At 53.8% G+C, this 20,931-nt stretch overlaps 1 protein-coding gene across 1 annotated transcript in view; it reads left to right on the plus strand.

Moving 5' to 3' along the window:
• The window catches only part of SGIP1 (SH3GL interacting endocytic adaptor 1), a 46,732-nt gene extending 26,544 nt beyond the window's left edge, over nucleotides 1-20,188 (plus strand). Inside the window, exons 13-25 of the mRNA XM_068405997.1 lie at nucleotides 587-679; nucleotides 1,537-1,611; nucleotides 3,396-3,839; nucleotides 6,376-6,497; nucleotides 7,318-7,444; nucleotides 10,728-10,787; nucleotides 15,649-15,760; nucleotides 16,168-16,323; nucleotides 17,255-17,387; nucleotides 17,680-17,882; nucleotides 18,440-18,504; nucleotides 19,561-19,725; nucleotides 20,166-20,188. Coding sequence (XP_068262098.1) covers nucleotides 587-679; nucleotides 1,537-1,611; nucleotides 3,396-3,839; nucleotides 6,376-6,497; nucleotides 7,318-7,444; nucleotides 10,728-10,787; nucleotides 15,649-15,760; nucleotides 16,168-16,323; nucleotides 17,255-17,387; nucleotides 17,680-17,882; nucleotides 18,440-18,504; nucleotides 19,561-19,725; nucleotides 20,166-20,188 — 1,778 coding nt within the window. The remainder of the gene's footprint in view (nucleotides 1-586; nucleotides 680-1,536; nucleotides 1,612-3,395; nucleotides 3,840-6,375; nucleotides 6,498-7,317; nucleotides 7,445-10,727; nucleotides 10,788-15,648; nucleotides 15,761-16,167; nucleotides 16,324-17,254; nucleotides 17,388-17,679; nucleotides 17,883-18,439; nucleotides 18,505-19,560; nucleotides 19,726-20,165) is intronic.
• The last annotated feature ends 743 nt before the right edge of the window (nucleotides 20,189-20,931 follow it).

The raw sequence follows: 20,931 nt of genomic DNA on the forward strand, positions 1-20,931 counted from the left end.
GGTTTATATGGGTTATATGGAAACAGGGCAGGTGTTTAAGTCAATTATGGCCGCTGCCACTTGGAGCCTGGTTATGCCTCATAATTAACGATGCCGGTTAATTCTTTTAATCAAAACTAAGTTTGCGTGCAGTTCTCGACACATAAGCTAAGAAAAGCAGTGCAAAAAGTTTAAATGAGATAGAAGAGGGTGTTGGTTTTTTATCTGTGAATATAATTGGATTTTTTCATTGTGATACCTGTTTTTTTTCCTGTGTATCCTGGAATTCCAGACAATTTCTGCAATTAATGCAATGTTTCACTTAATGTAATGAGGCTCCGAAGACGTAAATGGCATTGTTTTGTTTGTCAAGCAGCATGAGCATCAAACTAATTGCATGACCTGTTTAGAAATCAGGCAAGCTTGTAATTATCTAACATTACAGAAACCCCCCTGTCTTTAATTAACGAGAGGTTTCTGTCACTGTTTAGTTTCTTCTCTTCACAAGCCTCTGATGAATGCATTTCATCTGTGTGTGTTGGTATTTGTAAGAAAACAGTTTTATCCATGCCCTTGCACATGTATTTACTTGGTTTTGGTTTTTCAGCTCCTCTAGATCAGCCTGAGATATGGGGGTCGGTCCAGCCCATCAACGCAAGCGTAGAGTCCCCAAAGCTACCAAGACCTTTTCCAACTGGAAGTAAGTGACTGTGCAGATTATCAACCCCAAAAAAATTAATATATACATAGAAATCAAATAAAATATTTTACTTTTCCTCATCCAACCTCCTGCACTGTGCAATTCTGTAATATTTTAATCCCGTGGAAATTTAGAGGGGTTTTTCTTTCCCTGGCTTGACTCTGGCTGCGTTAGGGTGGAGGAAAGACAGGGGTTTGATTGGGATGGAATGGGATGGATGGTACCCAGGGTGGGAGAGATGATGCATGTCCCCTCACCAGCTATTAGCACAATCTATTTCATGCTAAACCCACCCCCCCAGCCCTGGTGCTGCTGGTGCCGATGTGCCAAGGTCAAGGCAACCTCTGGCTGCGTCTCAAGCTTGCAAGGAACTGTGACACTTGTGGTTGGAACGGTTGCTTCGTGGTGCCGAGCCGCAGCCACGGTGCCTCGCGGGCTGCTCCTCCAGGAGGTTGGAGCTCGGATGCTATTTACACCTGACTTGCAAAAATGCCCCTGTAAAGCGGTGCTGGGTTAGTTGGCCACGGCGTTCTGGGTTAGTTGGCCATGACATTCCTCTTCCTGGATCCATGTGGGATGGGCACATGAGAACCGCGGAGGCAGATGTGCCTCAGAGGCCACAGGTTTTAATTAAAATGTTAATTCAGGTTTTAAAACATGAGTACAATCTAAGATTTAAAAATGGAAAAAAAAAAAAAAAAAAACAAACCAAACCCTAAAACCCAATAAAAAAGGCTACCAGGGGCTGCTTGTCGGGGATGCTCCTGCTCGCCCAGCAGCCACCCCAGCACGCTGCCAGGTCCCCCTTTCCCAGTAAAACCACTGACTTTTTCCCCTCTCTCTGCTCTGTTTTGCAGCACCTCCACCGCTCCCACCGAAAAACATCCCGGCCACGCCGCCGCGCACCGGCTCCCCTCTGACCGTGGGAATAGGTAAGAGAATAGGTAACACCTCCTCGTGTGCCATCGCACAGCCCCGGGCTGATCCCGAGCCCGCGGGGGCTGCACTGGGGGCTGGGTCCCCGGGGATACGTTTTGGACCCGGATTTGTCCCTTTTGCATCCTCTTTCCCTGCGTTCGTGGTGCTCCAGGGGATGCTGCAGTCAGGGTGACGCTGTAGAAGCGGGGCAAAGATGCCTTTGACCCTCGAGCCAGTGTTGCCTGGGTGAAATTAATGTGCTCTCCCCCCCACCTTTGATATCAGTCGCTTTTAGAAATGAAATGCAACACTAACCTTAAAGTCCTGCTCAAAATTTGGGTTAACCAGAGTGCTGTTACTGCCCAAAGCTGCACTGCGCAGTCTGTGCCCATGAAATAATGGGGTATGGGCTGCCTGGGGCTGTGGAGGGAGAAGGAGACGGTACCTGGAGCAAAGGAGAGGATGAAGGGAGGGACTGAAAGATGTTGAGGACAGAAAGTGCTTATAAGGATATAATTCATGTTGCTGGCAGGGTGCTGTCTGCTGGAGCTGCGGGTCTGGGGGGCTTTGGACAGGGATGCTCTATGGACACGTGCACACACAGCACCTCGGGGCATTACAAACACCGCCGCGGAGAAATGCCCTGCTCTGTCCATCAATATTTCATTCGTGCTCCCATATCTTGATTTTTCTACTTACTTAAACAGCCACACTGGCAGAGTGTCCACCTACACACAAGTAAACGCAACACCCAGCCACGTGTGATGGTTCATTCGCTGGGGTCTGGCTTGCTGCACGCTTCAGCCTGTGCATCGAGTAAAGCAAGTGGCAGAGCTCTATTTTCTTCTGTTTTAGCAAAATTACATTTAATTCCCCCCAACGTAGCGCCCACAGAAGGCTCTCCCTGCTGGGATGTTGACACGAGGACCCCGGAGGGCACGTTAGTTTTGGTAGGGTGGACGTGGCTGTAGGTGCTGGTCCTCACCTCACCCCTCTGCTCAGTCCGTGCGAAACGGAGTCACTCCGGAGTGGGCAGCCTTCCCCATGTCGGGGAGCTGCCAGCTCCCCAGCCCTCGGGGAGGAGAAATGCAAGAGAACAGGGTAGGAAAGGAAGGATGGAGGATCTCCCTCCTCTGGGTGCGGAGCATCTGGCTGATGAATCCTGCCTCGGCGTTCAGGTGTGACCCACGCTGGTGGGTGGTAGCTCAGGGAGTGAGCAGAGCCCTAAACTGCTTTTATCTGCTGCTGCTTGCGACTGAAATACACACACCCCGTCTGCTTTTCTGCACTGCATGTCCAGCGCCAATGTGATATATATATATAAAAATATATATATATATTTATATATAAATGTATAAATATATATAATTATACATATGTGTACATAAATATATAGCAGAGTGTGCAAGAGAGCTTTAGCTTACCAGGCTGAGTGCATAAGTTTATTATTTGCTGATAATTCAGTGATGATAACGATGTTATTTCTACACTTGGGATTATTTCAGTATTTTGGGGAGGGTACGGGACACCTGGGTGTGAAATGCTGGAGGAGGCGGGCGCAGGCTGGGCTCGTGGTGCATGTTCTCTCTCGTCCCGTGTGTGTGTTTCAACCCAGTGTGGTTCATTACTCATTGCACTGTAGAAACTTCCTCGCACATGAATTGTATTCGCCGGCAGCTTATAAGAAAAGATGCTTTTAAAGCATCTCCTCTAGCAAGCAGCTGATGTAGAGCCCTGTAGCCACTAGTGCGACTCCCTCGGTTAATGCTAAGTGTAAACTCGACTCCTCTGACCACAGGAGGGGACCAGGCAGCAGCAGAGCTCAGACGTGACAAACGTCCCTCCATCAATGACGTGGACAGCATTTTTGGCCCCGTGCTCTCCCCCAAGTCTGCTGCTGCTAACGCAGAAGACAAATGGGTCAATTTTTCCGATCAATCCCCGGAAAACGCAACTCCGGAGTTGACGCCCCGGGAAAAAGCGGGGTCCCCGCCGGCGGGCAGCCCGGCCGACGCCGCAGCGGCCGAGCCCTCCCGCCCGCTCCCCTCACCGCTCCACCTGGAAGAGGTTCCCAAGAAGGTTTCTGAGCACCTTAAGGATGATAACCTGGAGCCTGTCGCCTCTCCCAAAGAGTTTGGGCCGGGACAGAGGGCGACGCCGCCTCCCCCCCCGCCGCCCACCTACCGCACGGTGGTCTCCTCCCCCGGACCGGGCGCCAGCAGCAGCACGGGAAGCCCCAGCGGTACGTCCCGTGGCGTTGGGTGTGCTTTGGTGTGGCCGTGACCGCATCGCCGTCCCCTCCCGCCTGGTTGTGCCTGTGCCTGGCGCCCGCGCTCCCACCTGGCCGTCTCATGCTTTCACGTCCAGCGTCTGTCCTCAGCCTCCTGTGTCCTCTCCCCCGTTCCTTGCTGCGTGTCTGATGGGTCTGACAGCCTTTCCCCAAAGCTCCCCTGAGCCACCCTTCCCACCTCTGCTACTCACATAACCCCCCGATGCAAAATTCGGCATAGGATTTTGCCACTGTTGTGTCTCTGTCCTCAGTAGGCTTCAGAGTGAACATAGGTGGAAATATTTCAGGCAAATAATCTTGAGCAAGCCTCAGAACCATGGGGGGTTTAAATCGGTTGAAGGCAGACAGGTCACCACATATGGTCACCCCCAGGCTGCTGAGACCAAATAACTCGCAGCTCAGAGGTGGCACAGGTCTGAATGGTGCTTGGTCCCTCTCGGTGTGGACAATGGCTTCCAGGGTGACCCTCGTCACAAGGGCAGAACCTGATAGGTGTGTCTGCCATGTGCTGGCTGCCTGGCTTCACCTGCTGAATTATAAATGCCTGTGTGCCCACGAGGGCAAACGAGCTTGTCAGCTTACACAAGCTCTCCCACAGCACTTGAGAAGGTGCAACCTGACTGTGTCATTCGAGGCTGACCCCAGGGCACTTATTGTACCAGCACAGCCGCGATGTGCAAATCCTCGTCCCCACCAGCCGTCCTGCACCCATGAGAAGTTATTTCTGAGAGCCTTGCAGGCACCCCCACCCATGCAGGGGGTGGTGGGAGATGGTGGGTGCGTTGGCACTGTCACCAGCCTCACGTGAGCTCAAAAGCTGTGTCATCTGCTTTGGGGGTTTGCCACCTCGGGGGGGTGGAGTGTGGGGGGCTGCTGGGGGTGTCCCTCCGAGCGTGGCTGTCGCTGTGAGTGTGGCTTCGCTTCAGTGGTGGTGGCTTTTCTGTGGTGACTGCGGGGTGGGCGGGGGTCTGTGTGGGACCGGGGGGCTGCAGCATCCAGGTTCTAGTCGCACTGGTTGGAGCTGGGACTTCTCAGGAGGAAACAGCAAGTTTGTTCCTCCATCGCTCCCCACTCTGAAGCCAACTGAGCACCTGTGGTGCGTGAGCGGGGACCCGCAGGACTGGGACACGACGGCCGCTCCACGTGCAGGGATGGATGGAGAAACCCCAGTCAGGGGCTGGAAGGAGCTGGGACAAAATGCACCCTCGAAGTCTCCATCTTGTGATACTTGTTCAGTGCTGGTTCCTTCCCCTGAATAATTCCTGTTGTGTCAGGCTTTTGTTGGGATAAGGAAGGAAAACTTCAAGCTTTGGTTCCCAAGTTAGGCTTCTAAATAGAAACAGCTTGAATTTCAGAGGGGCACAAGTGAAGGGCCAGGAGCTGCTCTCTTTAAACAAGCCCAGCTCTTGTCTTAGCCCTCTGACATTTATATCTGAGTCTCATTTCTAGCTTTGATACCTCCTTAACCTGAGCTAGAAGGAACAACAAAGCTAAATGCATCATCGTATTGTCTCCGTGAGCAGTACGTGCTGCTGTGCTCCAGGGAGGCTGGTGGCAAATACCAGCTCCGCCGGCCTGCAAAACTCTGTCCAGTTACTGCTGAACTTACCCTGGAAGGAATTTCTGTATGTGGAGAAAATAGTCTGCTGGTTGTCCTCTTAAGCATCTGCTAAAATTTCTATTTGATTGCAAAAAGTCCCCCTTCGCAGCAGGGCAGCAGCCGCCGGGGACCGCGTGAACCCCAACGCCAGCACCCTCTTGCTCTCTGAAACTCTTCCAGAGGGTTGGGAAACGCTTTGTGCTCCCAGCAAATCCCATGACCTTGCTCTTCCACCCTTCTTCCCTTGGACAAAGCTTTGCCCCTCACTCCTGTGGTGGGGGAACTGACTCTGCTCTCCGGCTGTGAGCCCGTGGAGCCCTGGGAGCTGTGGCACCAGCATCATTAAACTCATTCTCAGCACATTATTTTTCTCCTGCCCACGTTGCTGGTTTTCAGGTAAAGCCATAAGGCTCCTCTGATGATACCAATTTTGCACAGCGGTACCCAGTGCAGATCACAGAATCAATCAGCCAGGTTGGAAGAGCCCTCTGGGATCATCGAGTCCAACCATTGCCCTGACACCACCATGGCAACTAGACCAGGGCACTAAGTGCCATGTCCAGGCTTTTCTTAAACCCCTCCAGAGATGGTGACTCCACCACCTCCCTGGGCAGCCCCTTCCAATGGCTGATGACCCTTGCTGAGAAGAAACGTTTCCTAATATCAGATGGGCAGCTCCTGCGAGAAACACATCAGCATCAGCCATCCCGGAAAGCTCTGGGGAGCAATGATGGAGGGGAGCTCGTGCAGGACGTGCGTGGGCACCCACGCCAGCTTCTGGGGGAGAAGCCTTCACTCTGAGCCGGGGTGCGGGTGGGCGCAGGGCTCTGGGGAGGGGGCAGCCGTGGGGCCAGCCTGCAGCATGCTCACCTCTCCTCTTCCTTGCAGGTTCCTCGTCCCCGGCTCGCCCCGGCACGCCGCTGGCCTCCTGCGGCACCCCACCACCGCCGCCGCCCCGGCCCCCCTCCCGGCCCAAGCTGCCCCCCGGCAAGCCCGCCGTCGCCGACGTGGTATGTTCACTGCTGGGAGCGTGGCGTGCGCGGGTGGGGGGCACGGTGGGTCTGCTTTGCTTTGGTCTTAATCCAGTGAGACAGATTAAGTCCTTAAGAGCGAGTAACCCGCAGGTGCTGCCTGGGCTGTTGGGAGTTTTCTATAATTTGTTCACCGAGACAAATTACACGTGGAAAACGGCTGTGCACACCCCCTGTGATGCCAGCCACGGGTGAGGGGGGTTCACAGTCACAGCAAATGGGTGTGAAAAGGGAGTGTGCCCACGAGAAGGGTCCGGCCGTGCCCAGGGGTAAAGCAGCGTGGGTCTGGCCATCCCGGGAAGGGTGCCTGGCTCGGGGGTGCCCGGCAGTCTTTGGTGGGGCTCCCTACTGCTGTACCGCACCAACTAGGCTGCCAGGATCTGCTCCACCACCCTGGGCTGCTTCAGGTAAGTTGTAGAGAATTTTTGGATAGATGTTATGGATATAAAATAATCCCCAAATGATCCATAAGGAGCTGATGAACTGCTCCCAAGTGAGTTGGCACGTGGTGGGCATCACTCCCTTCCCAATGCCGGGTGCATTAAACCCACCCTGTGCCCCCAGAGCTCCTGTGCTTGGTGCAGATGGGGTCATCAAACACCCAGACCCACAGGGTGGTGGGAATCATCTGCCACTTCTCTGGGTCTAGCCTAAAATGCTGTTGGCACTAAAAGAGCTCAAGTCGCTCCGTTTGGCACCAACGCCGTGGAGGGTTGTGCATTCAGGCAAAAGCTTCTGTTTGGTTGATGCAAATGTGCATATTTTCCTTAACCTTTTGTTATTTTATGTTTTTCTACAGTCCAGGCCTTTTAGCCCTCCTATCCACTCCTCCAGCCCTCCTCCGATAGCACCTTTAGCCCGTGCTGAAAGTACTTCTTCCATATCTTCCACCAATTCCCTGAGCGCAGCCACCACTCCCACCGTCGGTAAAAACATACAGCTCTGCTGTTCTTTCACCTTTCCTACCTCTAAACGTCCTTAAAAAATTCCTGAAACCTTTTTTTTTGTTTGCTAGATTGTTCTTTGGGATCACGTTCGTTAATTTTCATCAGGTTTTTAAATGCAAAAAGGGATTGGAGGGGGGTGTGGTGGAGCAGGAAAGCGATGCTGCTAGGGAAGCTTTCTTTGTGGCAGCTCTAAATGTTGTGAAAAGTGAATGTTTGGTGAAGGTAGAGGTTATCACCACGTGAAATATAATATAAAATATGCTTGTGGTCTGTAAATTGGGTCAAAATAAGCTTTTTTTTTTGTGGGGGTGCTTGTACCCTGGAGGGGAGGGGGCTGGAAGCCAGACGTTGTGATCCAGGAGAAAATTAATATTAAATCTTTCTGAGTGTCTTAAATTCACTTTTCCCCTTAAAGTGGTAGCAGGGAAACAGGGTCTTGGAAAAAGCTCTTCCAGACCGTGAGCTTGACATGTCCTAGACCAGAACAAAGCGCTGCAGTTGTATTGTGGGGGAATGTCCTGAGAAACATGGGTTTTGCCAACCCCCCCTGGTGCCCCCAGGGCCTGAGACAAGAAATGCAAGTACAGTCTGGCTGGCAGCTCCCAGGCTCCGCGTGCCGGGTCCCCCCGTGCCTCCCCCCTCCGTGTCCCTCCCCTGCCATCCCCCCCAGCTGCCCCACTGCTCCCCGCAGCTCCATCCATACCAGGAACCCCCCTCTCCTTCTTTTATCTTTCCTTTCTGTGTTTTTTGTGACGAGCACGCCTGGTTTGCGTGGCGGGGAAGGAGCTTGGCAGGCCATCGCTGGCGCAGGCTGGCAGCGGGGCTCTGCGGAGGGAGCTGAAACCCCAACCCTCCAAAAACCCAAACCTATTCATGGGTGCTCAGCCGTGGTCCTGGCTGCAGCATCTCCAACCCGCTGTCACCTTACGAGCCATGGGGAGCGGCAGCATCGCCACCCCAACAGTGTCTCTGATGGCTGGGAGACGATGGGGTGGTGGGGGCCATCCCCGTGGTGCCGGTGGCCACCCGAGCCCTCCCTGTAGGTTTCCCTGAGTCCCCAACCTGCGTCTCCATCCTGTTGTTTGCTTCGCTCTCGCGGTGTCGTAGGTGCTTGTGCCTGTTTGCCGGCTGTTGGTCACCGTCACGGCATGCTGCTGAAAAATAACGCACCTCGAGCCAGGGCCAGCCAGCCCTGAGCGTCCCCGGTGTGTCGGCTGTCGGCCCTGTCCGTGCCTGCCATCCTGCAGCCTTGGCTGCGAGCCGCTGGCGGTGGCCTCGGCTGGTGCCTGCGGGCATGGTGACCGTGGGGTGCCCGGGGCCACGGTGGTAAACATGGTTTGGTGGAGGGGAGCAGCCAGGCTGGGGACAGGGATGGTCGCGGGGGCTTCAGGATGCTGGGAGAAGTGGTTGTGAGATGGGGCTGCGTGCTGGTCCTGTGGGCTTGGCAGGTCATGAGTCCCTTGGGCTCATGATTTAAAATTTTTTTTTTTTTCTTTCTAACACTTATATTTTTGTGAACAAAAAAGGCTGCTTGATGTTTTTAATGACCTACCCACCCCCCCTGAGCAGCGGGGGCTGAGGTGGGTGCGAGAAGCTGTGCCCACTGTTGTGCTCCCACCCCCTCCACAGGGGCTTTCCTTGAGAGCGAGCCGAAATCAGGGCTCTTGGGTCACCCCTCGGCAGGGGGACGCTGACCGGGGCAGCCAGGAGAAGCACCCCCAGATTGCAGGTGTGGCACTTCCAGCTCCACACAAACCAAGATTTGGTTTTGGATTTGGCCGGACGGGGGGCAGGCAGGGGCAGACGGGGTTTGGGGGCCACCCTGGGAACACCCAAGCATCTCCCCGTTGTCCCCACCAAGGCGGCTGGGACAAGGGTGGGCTCCAGTGCTGGGTGAGCATCCACACAGAGAGAGCACTTCTAATTCCTTGTCACGCAGAAAGAGGACAAGAGAAGGTGGAAGGTGTGCAGGGCAGAGGAGGGCCGGGAGCAGGGCTGCGTGGGCAGGGCTGTGGGCATGGCAGCGGGTCGGGGACCACAGGAGGTCCCCATGGGACTGGCGTGGGGCTGGGACACCCAGCCAGGCTGGGGCTGCCCACAGCCCTCAGCTTGCCTGGGTTCATCTCCGCCACCCGCTCTGTCTCTTGTTTCCCGTGGCAAAGTCCGACGGAGCTTGTCCAAGAGCACGTGGAAGAGTTATTTCGTGTATTTGTCCTCCGTGCTGGTCTGGTTTGCTTTCGTTGTGGTTGCATGTGCAGTGTGAATAATTTATTGCCAAGAAAGAAGCTGTTATTTCTCTGTCAGTGCCCCTTCTGCTATTTTTCTCGTTAAAATCCTCCTCTGTCTTTTTTTGCGCTACTCGATTTCAGTTGGGATTCCTGTTTTCATCCTTTTTTCCCCTTTCCTTTGCGTTTCTCCTGCTTGTGTCACCAGAAAATGATGCTTTTATTGCCAAACTGCCCGTGTTTGCAAGGCTGCTGTACTGGCAGGGGGCTTTGGAGACCTCCGGCTGCGGGCACCCCGAGTGCCCCAGCCCCGGCACCCCCCGCTCCCAGCACCTCGCGTGACAGTTTCTTAGTGACAAAAAGGACTGTGAGGTGAAAGGCTATCACCTCCTGAATGCCAAAGGGTTAATTTAACAGCTTAAAATACCTTTTTTCCCCCCTACTCCTACTTATTTCAATGGTACCTGGTGTCTAACGTGGCTTTTGAGTGCAGGGAGCTGGTGCTTGTACGGGGAAAGGAAAAATCCCAGCTCGGCAGCTCCTACTCTGTGTGCGTGTGTCTGTTTACCTGCAAGTTTTATGTCCTGAAACGCAACAGAAAATACCTACGTCTTATTGTCACTCATTTTGCGTGCCAGCGTGGCCCGCGGTCGCAGCGTCCTGCTGGGGAATCGCTCGCTGCTGCTGCCAGAGCATGGCAGAGGCAAAGAGGATAAGGCACGTTAGAGCGCGCTGATGGAGCGCGTGAGCCGAGAAGCCTCTTCTACTCCAGACAAAAAAAGAGAACCCCCCCCAAAATCGTTACCGAGCAGGCAAAAGTCCTCTTCCATCTGGGCTTCCATGGCTTTGCTTTCTGCTTTCTGTTTCCTCAGCCAAACCCAGAGTTAAAACCTCCCCTCTCCTTGCACGTGAACGGCTTGCAGCGCCTCGCCCCCTCCCCGTAGCGAGATAAATGACCTGCTCTGTGACTCACACTGTGTCCTTCTCTCTCCCTCTCCTTAACCTTGCCCATCCCGCTTCAACTCCCGGCCACACAGAGAATGAACAGCCTTCCCTCGTTTGGTTTGACAGAGGAAAGTTTTATTTGACTTTCGAAGGTAAGTGGTGCATAGCACACCCGGTAACGACCCGCTCCCCTTGCTCTTGCTCTCCGGCTCCCGGGGTTTCCTTCAAAGGCTCCAGTCCGCCTTTCCGTGGGAAATGCTATGGCTGCTTAGACGACATCGCAAGTTCAACCAGAATAATTTTGATTTGATTGGTGCCACTTGTCCCGATCATCCATTTTCCCATTTATTTATTAAAAAAAAACAAACCAAAACCCAAAAGAATATTCTTGTACCGAGACTGCGGTGAAAACCAGAGAGCGAAACCGCTTGCACTGCCGAGGAACTTGACTCTGTCAACCAGGGCTTCTTTCTACTCTCCCTCGCGAGCTGCTCGTTACCCTGAGCGGGCTGCGGCACAGGGTGGTTAATTAAAAACCAAAGGGCACCGGGTGCTCTGCCACCAGGCTGTGGTGCTGGGCGGCTGGGCGGAGGCATTGTGGGTTTTGGGGTCCCTCGTTGACGGGGAGGATGCAGGGGGAGGAGAGCTGCTTTCAGGGCTGGTGGCAGCTGCTTTGAGCAGCATCACAGCTCGGAGAGGGCAGAGGCACAAGTGCCTGCATGGCCAGCCCCAAGGCTTTGGAGGAAGCCTCATCTCACAGACACCGTGCCAATATTTTTAAAGAGAGGCAGGGAGGTTTGCTAGCAGCAGGAATAGGTGCTTTAAAACCCGACGGCAGCGCTTTGCAGTCTACAACTACCTGAAGGGAGGTTGTAGTGGAGTGGGAGTCGGCCTCTTCTCCCAGGCAACCAGCGATAGGACAAGAGGACACAGCCTCAAGCTTCGCCAGGGGAGGGTCAGGTTGGACATCAGGAAGCATTTCTTCTCAGCAAGGGTCATTAGCCATTGGAAGGGGCTGCCCAGGGAGGTGGTGGAGTCACCATCTCTGGAGGGGTTTAAGAAAAGCCTGGACATGGCACTTAGTGCCATGGTCTAGTTGCCATGGTGGTGTCAGGGCAATGGTTGGACTCGATGATCCCAGAGGGCTCTTCCAACCTGATTGATTCTGGGATTTGAAGCTGTTGTGGTCCTTGCAGGCAGCACTGGGGATGGTGCCGGCCTGGGGCACGGCTCCTGAGGGTCTCGCTTTCCCTGAAGCGTGTGATCCAAGTGTGTCCCCTCCAGCAAAGAACCGGGTGGCCCGGGACTGCGCTGCCTGGCCACTGAGCACGGGCTGCGTGTGTTCACGGAGCACAGCCCGTGTTGGTGACCGTGATGCTGCGGCAGCAGCAGAAGGCAGGGATGGAGGTGGTGGTGACCAGGGGGGTTGGCTGCTCCTTTCCTGCCTTCTTGCCTTTTAATCGGCCTCAGTGGCCGGGCCCTGTGGTCCCCACTCTGACGGTCCCCGCTCCGATGGCAGCTCCCAGCTTAGACCTGGGAGGGGACCAGGGAGGACCTGCTTCCTCCCGATCCTCACTGCAGTTTTGCTGTTTCCAGCAAAAACCCCTCCCTGGGTTTCCTTTCCCCGGTGCCACCTGCCTGTCCGGAGCTGGGGAAAGAGCCACACGTGGCAGGGACAGGGACAGGGGCTGGCGAGGGCTGTGCCAGCCGCGTTCAGACGTTATCCCTCACATATGTGCCCTGGCACTGCGCATCCCCGCTGCCTCCCCTGCTCTGCGTCCGCTCCTCCCCTTGCTCGGTCCAGCACTGCGAGCATGTCTAGGGTTTGGGGGTTTTCTTGTGGGTTTGTGTGTGAATGTTTTGGAACGGTACTTTTGAATTCTTGTGCTTTGTTAGGGCAGTGTGAATGGTCCGGAGCAGGGGGGGTTTGTCCCCTGCTCCTGGCTGAGCCCTGTAGCAGCATGGCTTGGCACAGCAACAGGGCTGCAGGAGCGTGGCGCTGGCTCCAGGCTCGTCCCCTGTCCCGGGAAGGAGCTATCAGAGGAGGTTCAGGTTGGACATTAGGAAGCATTTCTTCTCAGCAAGGGTCATTAGCCATTGTAAGGGGCTGCCCAGGGAGGTGGTAGAGTCACCATCTCTGGAGGGGTTTAAGAAAAGCCTGGACATGGCACTTAGTGCCCTGGTCTAGTTGCCATGGTGGTGTCAGGGCAATGGTTGGACTCGATGATCCCAGAGGGCTCTTCCAACCTCATTGACTCTGTGATCTCTCTTTAACACACCGTATTTCCTGATCTATCCCTAAATCTTTGAGTCCAACTTACAAAAAAGAAAGCTAAACTTTGATGCTCATCTCTAGGGAAGGGAAAGGAGATCTGCTGAGTTTGGCGTATGTAACTCGGGGCATGAAATGCCAGAAGAGAAACGATCTTTTGTTTCTGGGTTTGGGTTTTTTTTTTTGTGAAGATCCGTGTATTTGCAGAACGTGGGGTAGTTTGTTGGTGTGTGGAAAGACTGTCACTGAAAAGCCAGGTTTCTGGCGGAGGCGTGTCACGGTATGTGCTTTAACTAGGCTTGTCTCTCAAGGTTCTGGAAAAGAATTTCAGGGCTTAAAATAGAGAGAATATACTCCTTACATGAAAGTTTTTGTTTAAAAAGCTGTTTAGTCTCTGAAGCCATTAAGAGAAAAATATATGGGTTTATGGGGGATGAGTGGAGGGAACCAAGAACCCTGAATGTCAATTATACCCACGTGGTTTTTATTCAAAGTCAGCTTAGAAACGTGGAGGAGGTTTTGTTGCTGTTGAAATGAACCTGGATTTTCAAAGGCCAGCTGAGCCTGGTGATAGAGATACATGAGACCAGCTGGTTTATTCTTGTATATATGACTTTTCATTCTGGAGAATGAAGAAGTCTTGGTCGATGCCCTGGCGCAGTGTCTGGGCTAGCCCCCGCTGCAGTCGGAGTGTGTGTGTTTGGGAGGGTCATTTTTTTCCCTCTCCCAAAGAATAACGATTATATTGCCAAGGATCACGGGTTTGCTGCTGCTGGAGAGCTAAACACCTTCCTCTCTCCTTCCCCGCTGAGAGAAGCCTCATGTTCTCTGCTGGGTGGTACCTTCAGCCCTCACCCCCTACAGCCAGTCGGCATCGATGCTTGTGAATCTCATCTCTGTTCTCTGCTGGGTGGTACCTCCAGCCATCACCCCCTACAGCCAGTTGGCATCGATGCTTGTGAATCTCATCCTGGCTGGATGCGATGAGAATATCCCACCGTGTTCAGCTGGATTTGATGTTCTGGGGGGGTTGTCGCTCTGGGTGTGGAGAGCGGGGATGTGCTCTCTGCGCTTTCTGAGAACCCACCAGTGGTGTCTACGGGAAGACTTTATTAAACAAGGTGTTCCCCTGGCAGTCCGTGGTGCTGCCCTGTGACCCTGCATGTCCCCTCCGCCACACAGCCAGGTACTGCAGCGGGGCTGCGACCATCATCAGTGGCCTCGGGGAGCTGCCTGTGCCTTCACGCACGGCTGGCACTGCCATGAAGGGTCTGCTCTTCACGGGACATTTGCCTGATGCATAGCTCGGGGCGGTGTCCTCAAAAGCAGACGACGGCGTGGGGAGGCACACAGCCTCCCTGGGGTCATTAGGGTGATTAGCGTGCGTGTGGCGATGGGTCTGCGTGTGCGGGTGAGATGCTCGATCTGCCCGTCCCCTGCCTGCAACCCAGTGACTCCCCTGAGTCTCTTAAGACGTGTGACCAAGAGGGAGACGCGTGGCCACATTAATTTTTTACACCCTTTTAGGCTACGTTAGTCATATGAAGGGAAAACACCAGCGCTGGAGGGGCTCATCTGTGCTTCTAGGAGAGAGCAACTTGGGTTTCATACGTTGACGCGCTGCCCGCACCGATGCGTTTGTGAAGCGTGAGGAACCTTCATCTGCAAATGCCACATTATTTCACAATTACTATATCAAAACTCAAAGCGTAATTTAAGTGACAGAAGTGCTTTCCCCAGGAGATGTTACGAATCCTGAATTCCTCCACCCAACCCCTATTATTTATTCACATAAAATTCGCAGCAGCAAGCCAGGACCTTATAGTCCATCACAATAACAACCCCTGTCACCTCCCTGATTCATCCCCTGTGAATGAAGGTGGCAGAGTAAGGGGGTGTTGGGGTCCCCGGGTGAGCTGCCCCTCTGGAGACCTTCACCATTCCTTTTTAGCTTGTTTGGGGCAAAATAATCCTTGTGCTTAACCAGATGTACAGACTGTGATGTTAAAAAAAAAAAAAAAAAAGGTTGCGTTGCAGAAGGATAGATGAGGGTGAAGTGGCAGTGCCAGGGCAGGGGTGGTGACCTCTCAGGACTTTTTGGGTGCCAAGGGGATCAGCACCTCGGGCTCTAACGCCAGGCTGATCTTTCAGCAAGCTCCCCAGGGGAGAGGCGAGAGCTTTGCCGTGCCAACAGCCCCCACTTGCTCTCCTGTTTGCAGCAGGCAAGGGGAGAGGGACATTGCTCCCACGTAGGGTTTCCAGCATGCCTGGAGCTCCTGGTGTACGCCTGGTTTCATCCTCAAAGGGTTTTCAGAGACAGGCATTCCTGGCCAGCAAAGGGAAACCTGTGTGTGACCATGCAGGGTGGAATTATCTCAGAGCCTGGCTGGCGTCCACGGACGCACAGCATGACCACAGCAAACTTTTCCTCTTTTTTTTTTTAATCACCTACAGAAACGGTGGAAATCGCTTCAGCTTTGGCACCCAGAGTCCCACGTTCTCCTCTGTGGTTCCAGATTGATGATGATTTGCAGATGTGCCAGGCAGGAGAGGGGAGTGTGCCAGGGAGTGCAGCATCCCCGCGGGTTGGGGTTCGTCCAAAGCCTGGGGGACTTTTCTGTAATACGTGCCCATAAAGTTAGGCTGGGGATCCTGGTGAGCACCCCCTCGCCCCTGCCCGGGGGGGGAGAGGTGCTGTTTCTCTCTGCACGTAAGAAGTGGAGGGTTTTCCTCTGTTGCAGGCTCGTCGCGAGGACCCAGCCCCCTCACCATGGGGGCACAGGACACCCTGCCCGTCGCCGCCGCCTTCACGGAAACAGTCAACGCGTACTTCAAAGGGGCCGACCCCAACAAGTAGGTGCTGACCGACGGGGTCTGGGTGTCGAGACGGGGTTGGGACAGGCTTGGGGTGCTGTCGAGGCTTTGGTGAGCACCTCGAGGGATGGAGAGGGAGGAAAGGAGGTGCTCTGGGCTCAGCGCTGTGTGCTGGGATGTCAGTGAGTGCGCCAGGCGGGGGTCCAGGGTTGGGATGCTCCCGGGGCATCCCCATGTGCATCAGTCCCCATCCCTAGCAGGCTGCCAGCCTTTGCTGCTGTTTGAGCTCCTTCTGGTTTAGGACCATAAGAGGCTCGTTCCCCCATCGCGGCGGGTGGGAAGTGGGGGGCTGTCACCGGAGGGTCCCTGCTGCACACCCTCCCCTCCTGCTGCATTTTGAGCCCTCCGTTTCCTCCCCCCCTCGGCCTCCGTGTCCGGCGCTGCAGGTGTATCGTGAAGATCACGGGGGAGATGGTGCTGTCGTTTCCAGCGGGCATCACCCGACACTTTGCCAACAACCCCGCTCCGGCGGTGCTCACCTTCCGCGTGCTGAACTACAACAGACTGGAGCACGTCCTGCCAAACCCCCAGCTCCTCTGCTGGTAAGCCCCCGCCTCGCCAGCGTCCCAAAGGGAGGTGGGTTTCCAGACAAGTAGGGTGCTTTGCAAAAAACACATGGCCTGAAGTATCTTCCTTGGAAACCTGCCCTGATTTTGGGAAGGAAACTCTCAAACCCTTAACTATTTGCCAGAGTACTCCCTCTGAGAGCAGCCCCTTTGCCAGGCAGAGGAGCGTCGGCACAGAGGAGCAAGCGCTTTGATGGGGTTTGCTCGTTTTGTGCCTTGCTCTGCTCGTTAGACCCCCTGTTTGCAAAGTGAGGTGACCTACAGGTTGCATCTGCTGCGCCTCCCCAGCAGTGCCTGAGGACGAGCCAGCGATGCGTGGGAGGGAGGCAATGTAATCCCAGAATCGATCAGGTTGGAAGAGCCCTCTGGGATCACCGAGTCCAACCATTGCCCTGACACCACCATGGCAACTAGACCAGGGCACTAAGTGCCATGTCCAGGCTTTTCTTAAACCCCTCCAGAGATGGTGACTCCACCACCTCCCTGGGCAGCCCCTTCCAATGGCTAATGACCCTTGCTGAGAAGAAATGCTTCCTAATGTCCAACCTGAACCTCCCCTGGCCAAGCTTGAGGCTGTGTCCTCTTGTCCTATCGCTGGTTGCCTGGGAGAAGAGGCCGACTCCCACTGCACTACAACCTCCCTTCAGGTAGTTGTAGACTGCACTAAGGTCACCTCTGAGCCTCCTCTTCTCCAGGCTAAACACCCCCAGCTCCCTCAGCCGTTCCTCGGAGGTCAGACCCTCCAGACCCTTCACCAGCTTGGTCGCCCTCCTTTGGAATGTGTCTCTGAACGTGGGATTAAATGCTGTCCCAGCTGGCAGCCAGCACTGCTGCCCTGCACGCTTTGCAGGAAAGCTTTCTTCTGCTGAGGCAGCTTACGTGAAGTGTTAATTGTCCCTCTGTGCAGTGACAACACGCAGAGTGACGCCAACACCAAGGAGTTCTGGGTCAACATGCCAAATCTGATGACTCACCTAAAGAAGGTATCGGAACAGAAACCACAAGCCACCTATTACAATGTGGATATGCTCAAATACCAGGTAGGGGTTTTTTTGTAAGATAAAATTGTGCCAAAAACGTGTGCGTAACTCATAGACGTAAAAGATGGTATTTCCCTAGCGCAGAGTGGAGATAACGTGAGTTGAGGGCATGCTGTCCCCCTAGTCCCTTCCCTGTGTCACTAGATTGCCTGGTTTTGAGCCCAGTACAAACTTTCTATGCGAATACGAGGTCTTGTCTCCTCTGAAACCAAATGCAATTACCGCGTCTGTAAAATGGGATTTCTCCCTTCACCCCTACGGAAACTAAATGTTTTTTCTGTCATTTTGGAAGGTATCTGCCCAGGGTATTCAGTCTACTCCATTAAACCTTGCAGTGAGCTGGCGGTGTGACCCTGCAAGCACTGACCTCCGCATTGACTACAAATACAATACAGAGGCAATGACCACACCGGTAGCTCTAAACAACGTCCAGTTCCTCGTCCCCGTCGACGGAGGAGTAACCAAACTTCAAGCCGTGCTTCCTCCTGCTGTCTGGTAGGCACCGCTCACCCGACAAAGAGCTCGGTTGCTGTTCTCTGCCACGTCCCTGCCTAAAGCAGCCGTCCTGCCTGCTGGCTGCAGAGCGGGCTCACCCTCGGGACACGCTGGGGACCCAAACCTGTCACACAGAATCCCAGAATCAACCAGGTTGGAAGAGCCCTCTGGGCTCATCGAGTCCAACCATTGCCCTGACACCACCATGGCAACTAGACCAGGGCACTAAGTGCCATGTCCAGGCTTTTCTTAAACCCCTTCAGAGATGGTGACTCCACCACCTCCCTGGGCAGCTCCTTCCAGTGTCTAATTCCTGTCCTCTTCTTGCAGGGGGAGCATGCAACCCCACTCTGATTGTTTTTTTCCTCACCATTCCCACAAGCAAGTGGCCAGAGCTGAGCGCATGTGTGCAGGCAGCAGGATAACAACCCTTATTTCGTGGTTTGGCTACTTTTATCTAGCTGCTCTCCCAGCCCACACGACCTTTAGCAAAATTCAGATGTCTCCTTCATAACTTCTTGTTTCCTACAGAAATGCTCTTCTTCATGTGTTTTTAGGAACGCCGAACAGCAAAGGATATTGTGGAAGATCCCCGATATCTCTCAGAAGTCAGAAAATGGAGGTAATCCTGCAAATGTGCATGTTATTAACTCTGAATACTTAAATCAGACACTGACCCATTTATCATGCCTGCACACAAGCCCAGACACAGACATTCCTGCCGGCGCTCGCCGGGGGAGGATGCTATTTAAAGCCGGGAGCAAAGAGCTTTGCCAGCCGCTTTGGCATCACGGAAGGGTACTAACACACCGGGTTTGGATGCGGCTGTTTGCCAAGTCCTTTGCTCCATTGGCCCTCTCTGCATTTGAAGGCTGAGGCCCCGCGTTGCATCCCCATCGGGGGGACCGCAGCCTCCCACGGGTGGCTTCTCTGTGTGTCATCCACGCAGCTCAGCTGCTTCGTATCGCTGGGGTGTCTGAAAAGTAAAAATCTGCTGGGAGGATCACAGAATCACAGAGTCACAGAATCAATCAGGTTGGAAGAGCCCTCTGGGCTCATCGAGTCCAACCATTGCCCTGACACCACCATGGCAACTAGACCAGGTCACTAAGTGCCATGTCCAGTCTTTTCTTAAAGCCCTCCAGAGATGGTGACTCCACCACCTCCCTGGGCAGCCCCTTCCAATGGCTAATGACCCTTGCTGAGAAGAAATGCTTCCTAATGGCCAACCTGAACCTCCCCTGGTGAAGCTTGAGGCTGTGTCCTCTTGTCCTATCACTAGTTGCTTGGGAGAAGAGGCCGACTCCCACTCCACTACAACCTCCCTTCAGGTAGTTGTAGACTGCACTAAGGTCACCTCTGAGCCTCCTCTTCTCCAGGCTAAACACCCCCAGCTCCCTCAGCCGTTCCTCGTAGGTCAGACCCTCCAGACCCTTCCCCAGCTTGGTCGCCCTCCTCTGGACTCACTCCAACACCTCAACATCAATGGGGGTTCAACATCAATGGGGGGGTTCACCTCTGCGCCCCTGCCCCAGGGGATGCTGCTGGCTCTGGTACCACCGTGGGAGTGGGCTTCACTTGCAGCGCTTTGGGCATCTCGCTGGCAAAGCTGGCCCTGGGATGCGTGGTGTGCCTCTCCGGGCTTGTAAGGGTCTCGTGCGGGGCTTTTACGTTGCAGGTGTGGGGTCTCTACTGGCCCGGTTCCAGCTCTCGGAGGGGCCGAGCACCCCGGCCCCCCTGGCCGTGCAGTTCACCAGCGAGGGGAGCACGCTGTCCAGCTGCGACATCGAGCTCGTCGGTGCCGGCTACCGCTTCTCCCTCATCAAGAAGAGGTTTGCGGCAGGTAGGTGCCTCGCTGCCGGCTCCTCTTTGGGATGGCAGCGTCCCTGATGTCCCCCCAGCTGTGCTGGCACCACTGGCACTGCCCTCGCTGTATAGTCGGTGACTGTTCAAGCCCAGAGGTGCCACCACAGCACGGCGTGACAGGGCTGGCAGGCAGCACAGGGGCAAAAGCTCCCTTACATGAAATAAATCCTGCTACAGCTTAGGAGAGCCCTGAATTTCGTGGGCTCTCATAAGCTCATGGGTCCTGCATGGAAGGCAAGGTCTGGGGATCTCCAGGAAGAGCTTTTGCCCCATTGCTGCTCAGAAATACATGTATTTTCCCATGTGCCGCCCGTGCATCGCAGCACGTGGGTACCAGGGGCCGGCGGAGGTGGGCGGCCATCCCCTGGGAACCAGGGCTGCTCCCTCCCCACAGCTGATTTCCAATCCCATTTCTAGGCAAATACTTGGCTGATAACTGACGGAAGCTTATGCAAGTCTGTGGAAAATAATATGGAAAATACCCAAGGACTGCTGTGCGTGGAACGGGTTTTAATCACAGTTTAAGGAAAAATGAACTAAATCCTGCACTCGGGACATTTCTGTTGGAAGTGTCGACAACTTTCAGCATTTTTTTTCCTTGGAAAACACCGTCTTGACCAGTCCTACAGTATTTACTTCTAGATGTAACATTGTTAATGGTTTTAAAATGTAATTATTGTATTTGTAAATTGTACTCATTCCAGTAAGGCTGTATTTTGGCAGTTAGACACTTGAGTTTTAGCATTTTACCATTCATGAAATGGATGTAATTTAAACTGTGGTATATAAATTTAATAGTAGTACTGTTGAATGGCACAATGCTTACAGAGGTAGATTACATTTTTGTCAATATATACGATTTAAATACAATACTGATAGCTGTTATGAAGGGGGTGCCTCAGAAAGAGAGGGAAGTAGAACCGACACGCTGATTTATTTTTTCTTCAGTCCTTAGTATGCCTCATGGTGATGAATAAAAAGCTCTATCTTAAAGTTTAGCTGGTTTAACTCCAGAAAAATATTGCTGTAAATTTGGATTCCTAATACAGTCTCCAGGCAAAAAAAAAGCAGAAAAAAAAGAGTCACTTCTCTAAAGAGTATTTATGTCAAATTTCCATTCCAAGAAACCTCACTTGTTCTCTTACAGCCACCGATTAACCATCAGGAGTCCCTGCAGCACGTG

The sequence above is a fragment of the Nyctibius grandis genome, chromosome 8 (genome assembly GCF_013368605.1).
Source record: "Nyctibius grandis isolate bNycGra1 chromosome 8, bNycGra1.pri, whole genome shotgun sequence".
NCBI classification, from domain to species: domain Eukaryota; kingdom Metazoa; phylum Chordata; class Aves; order Nyctibiiformes; family Nyctibiidae; genus Nyctibius; species Nyctibius grandis.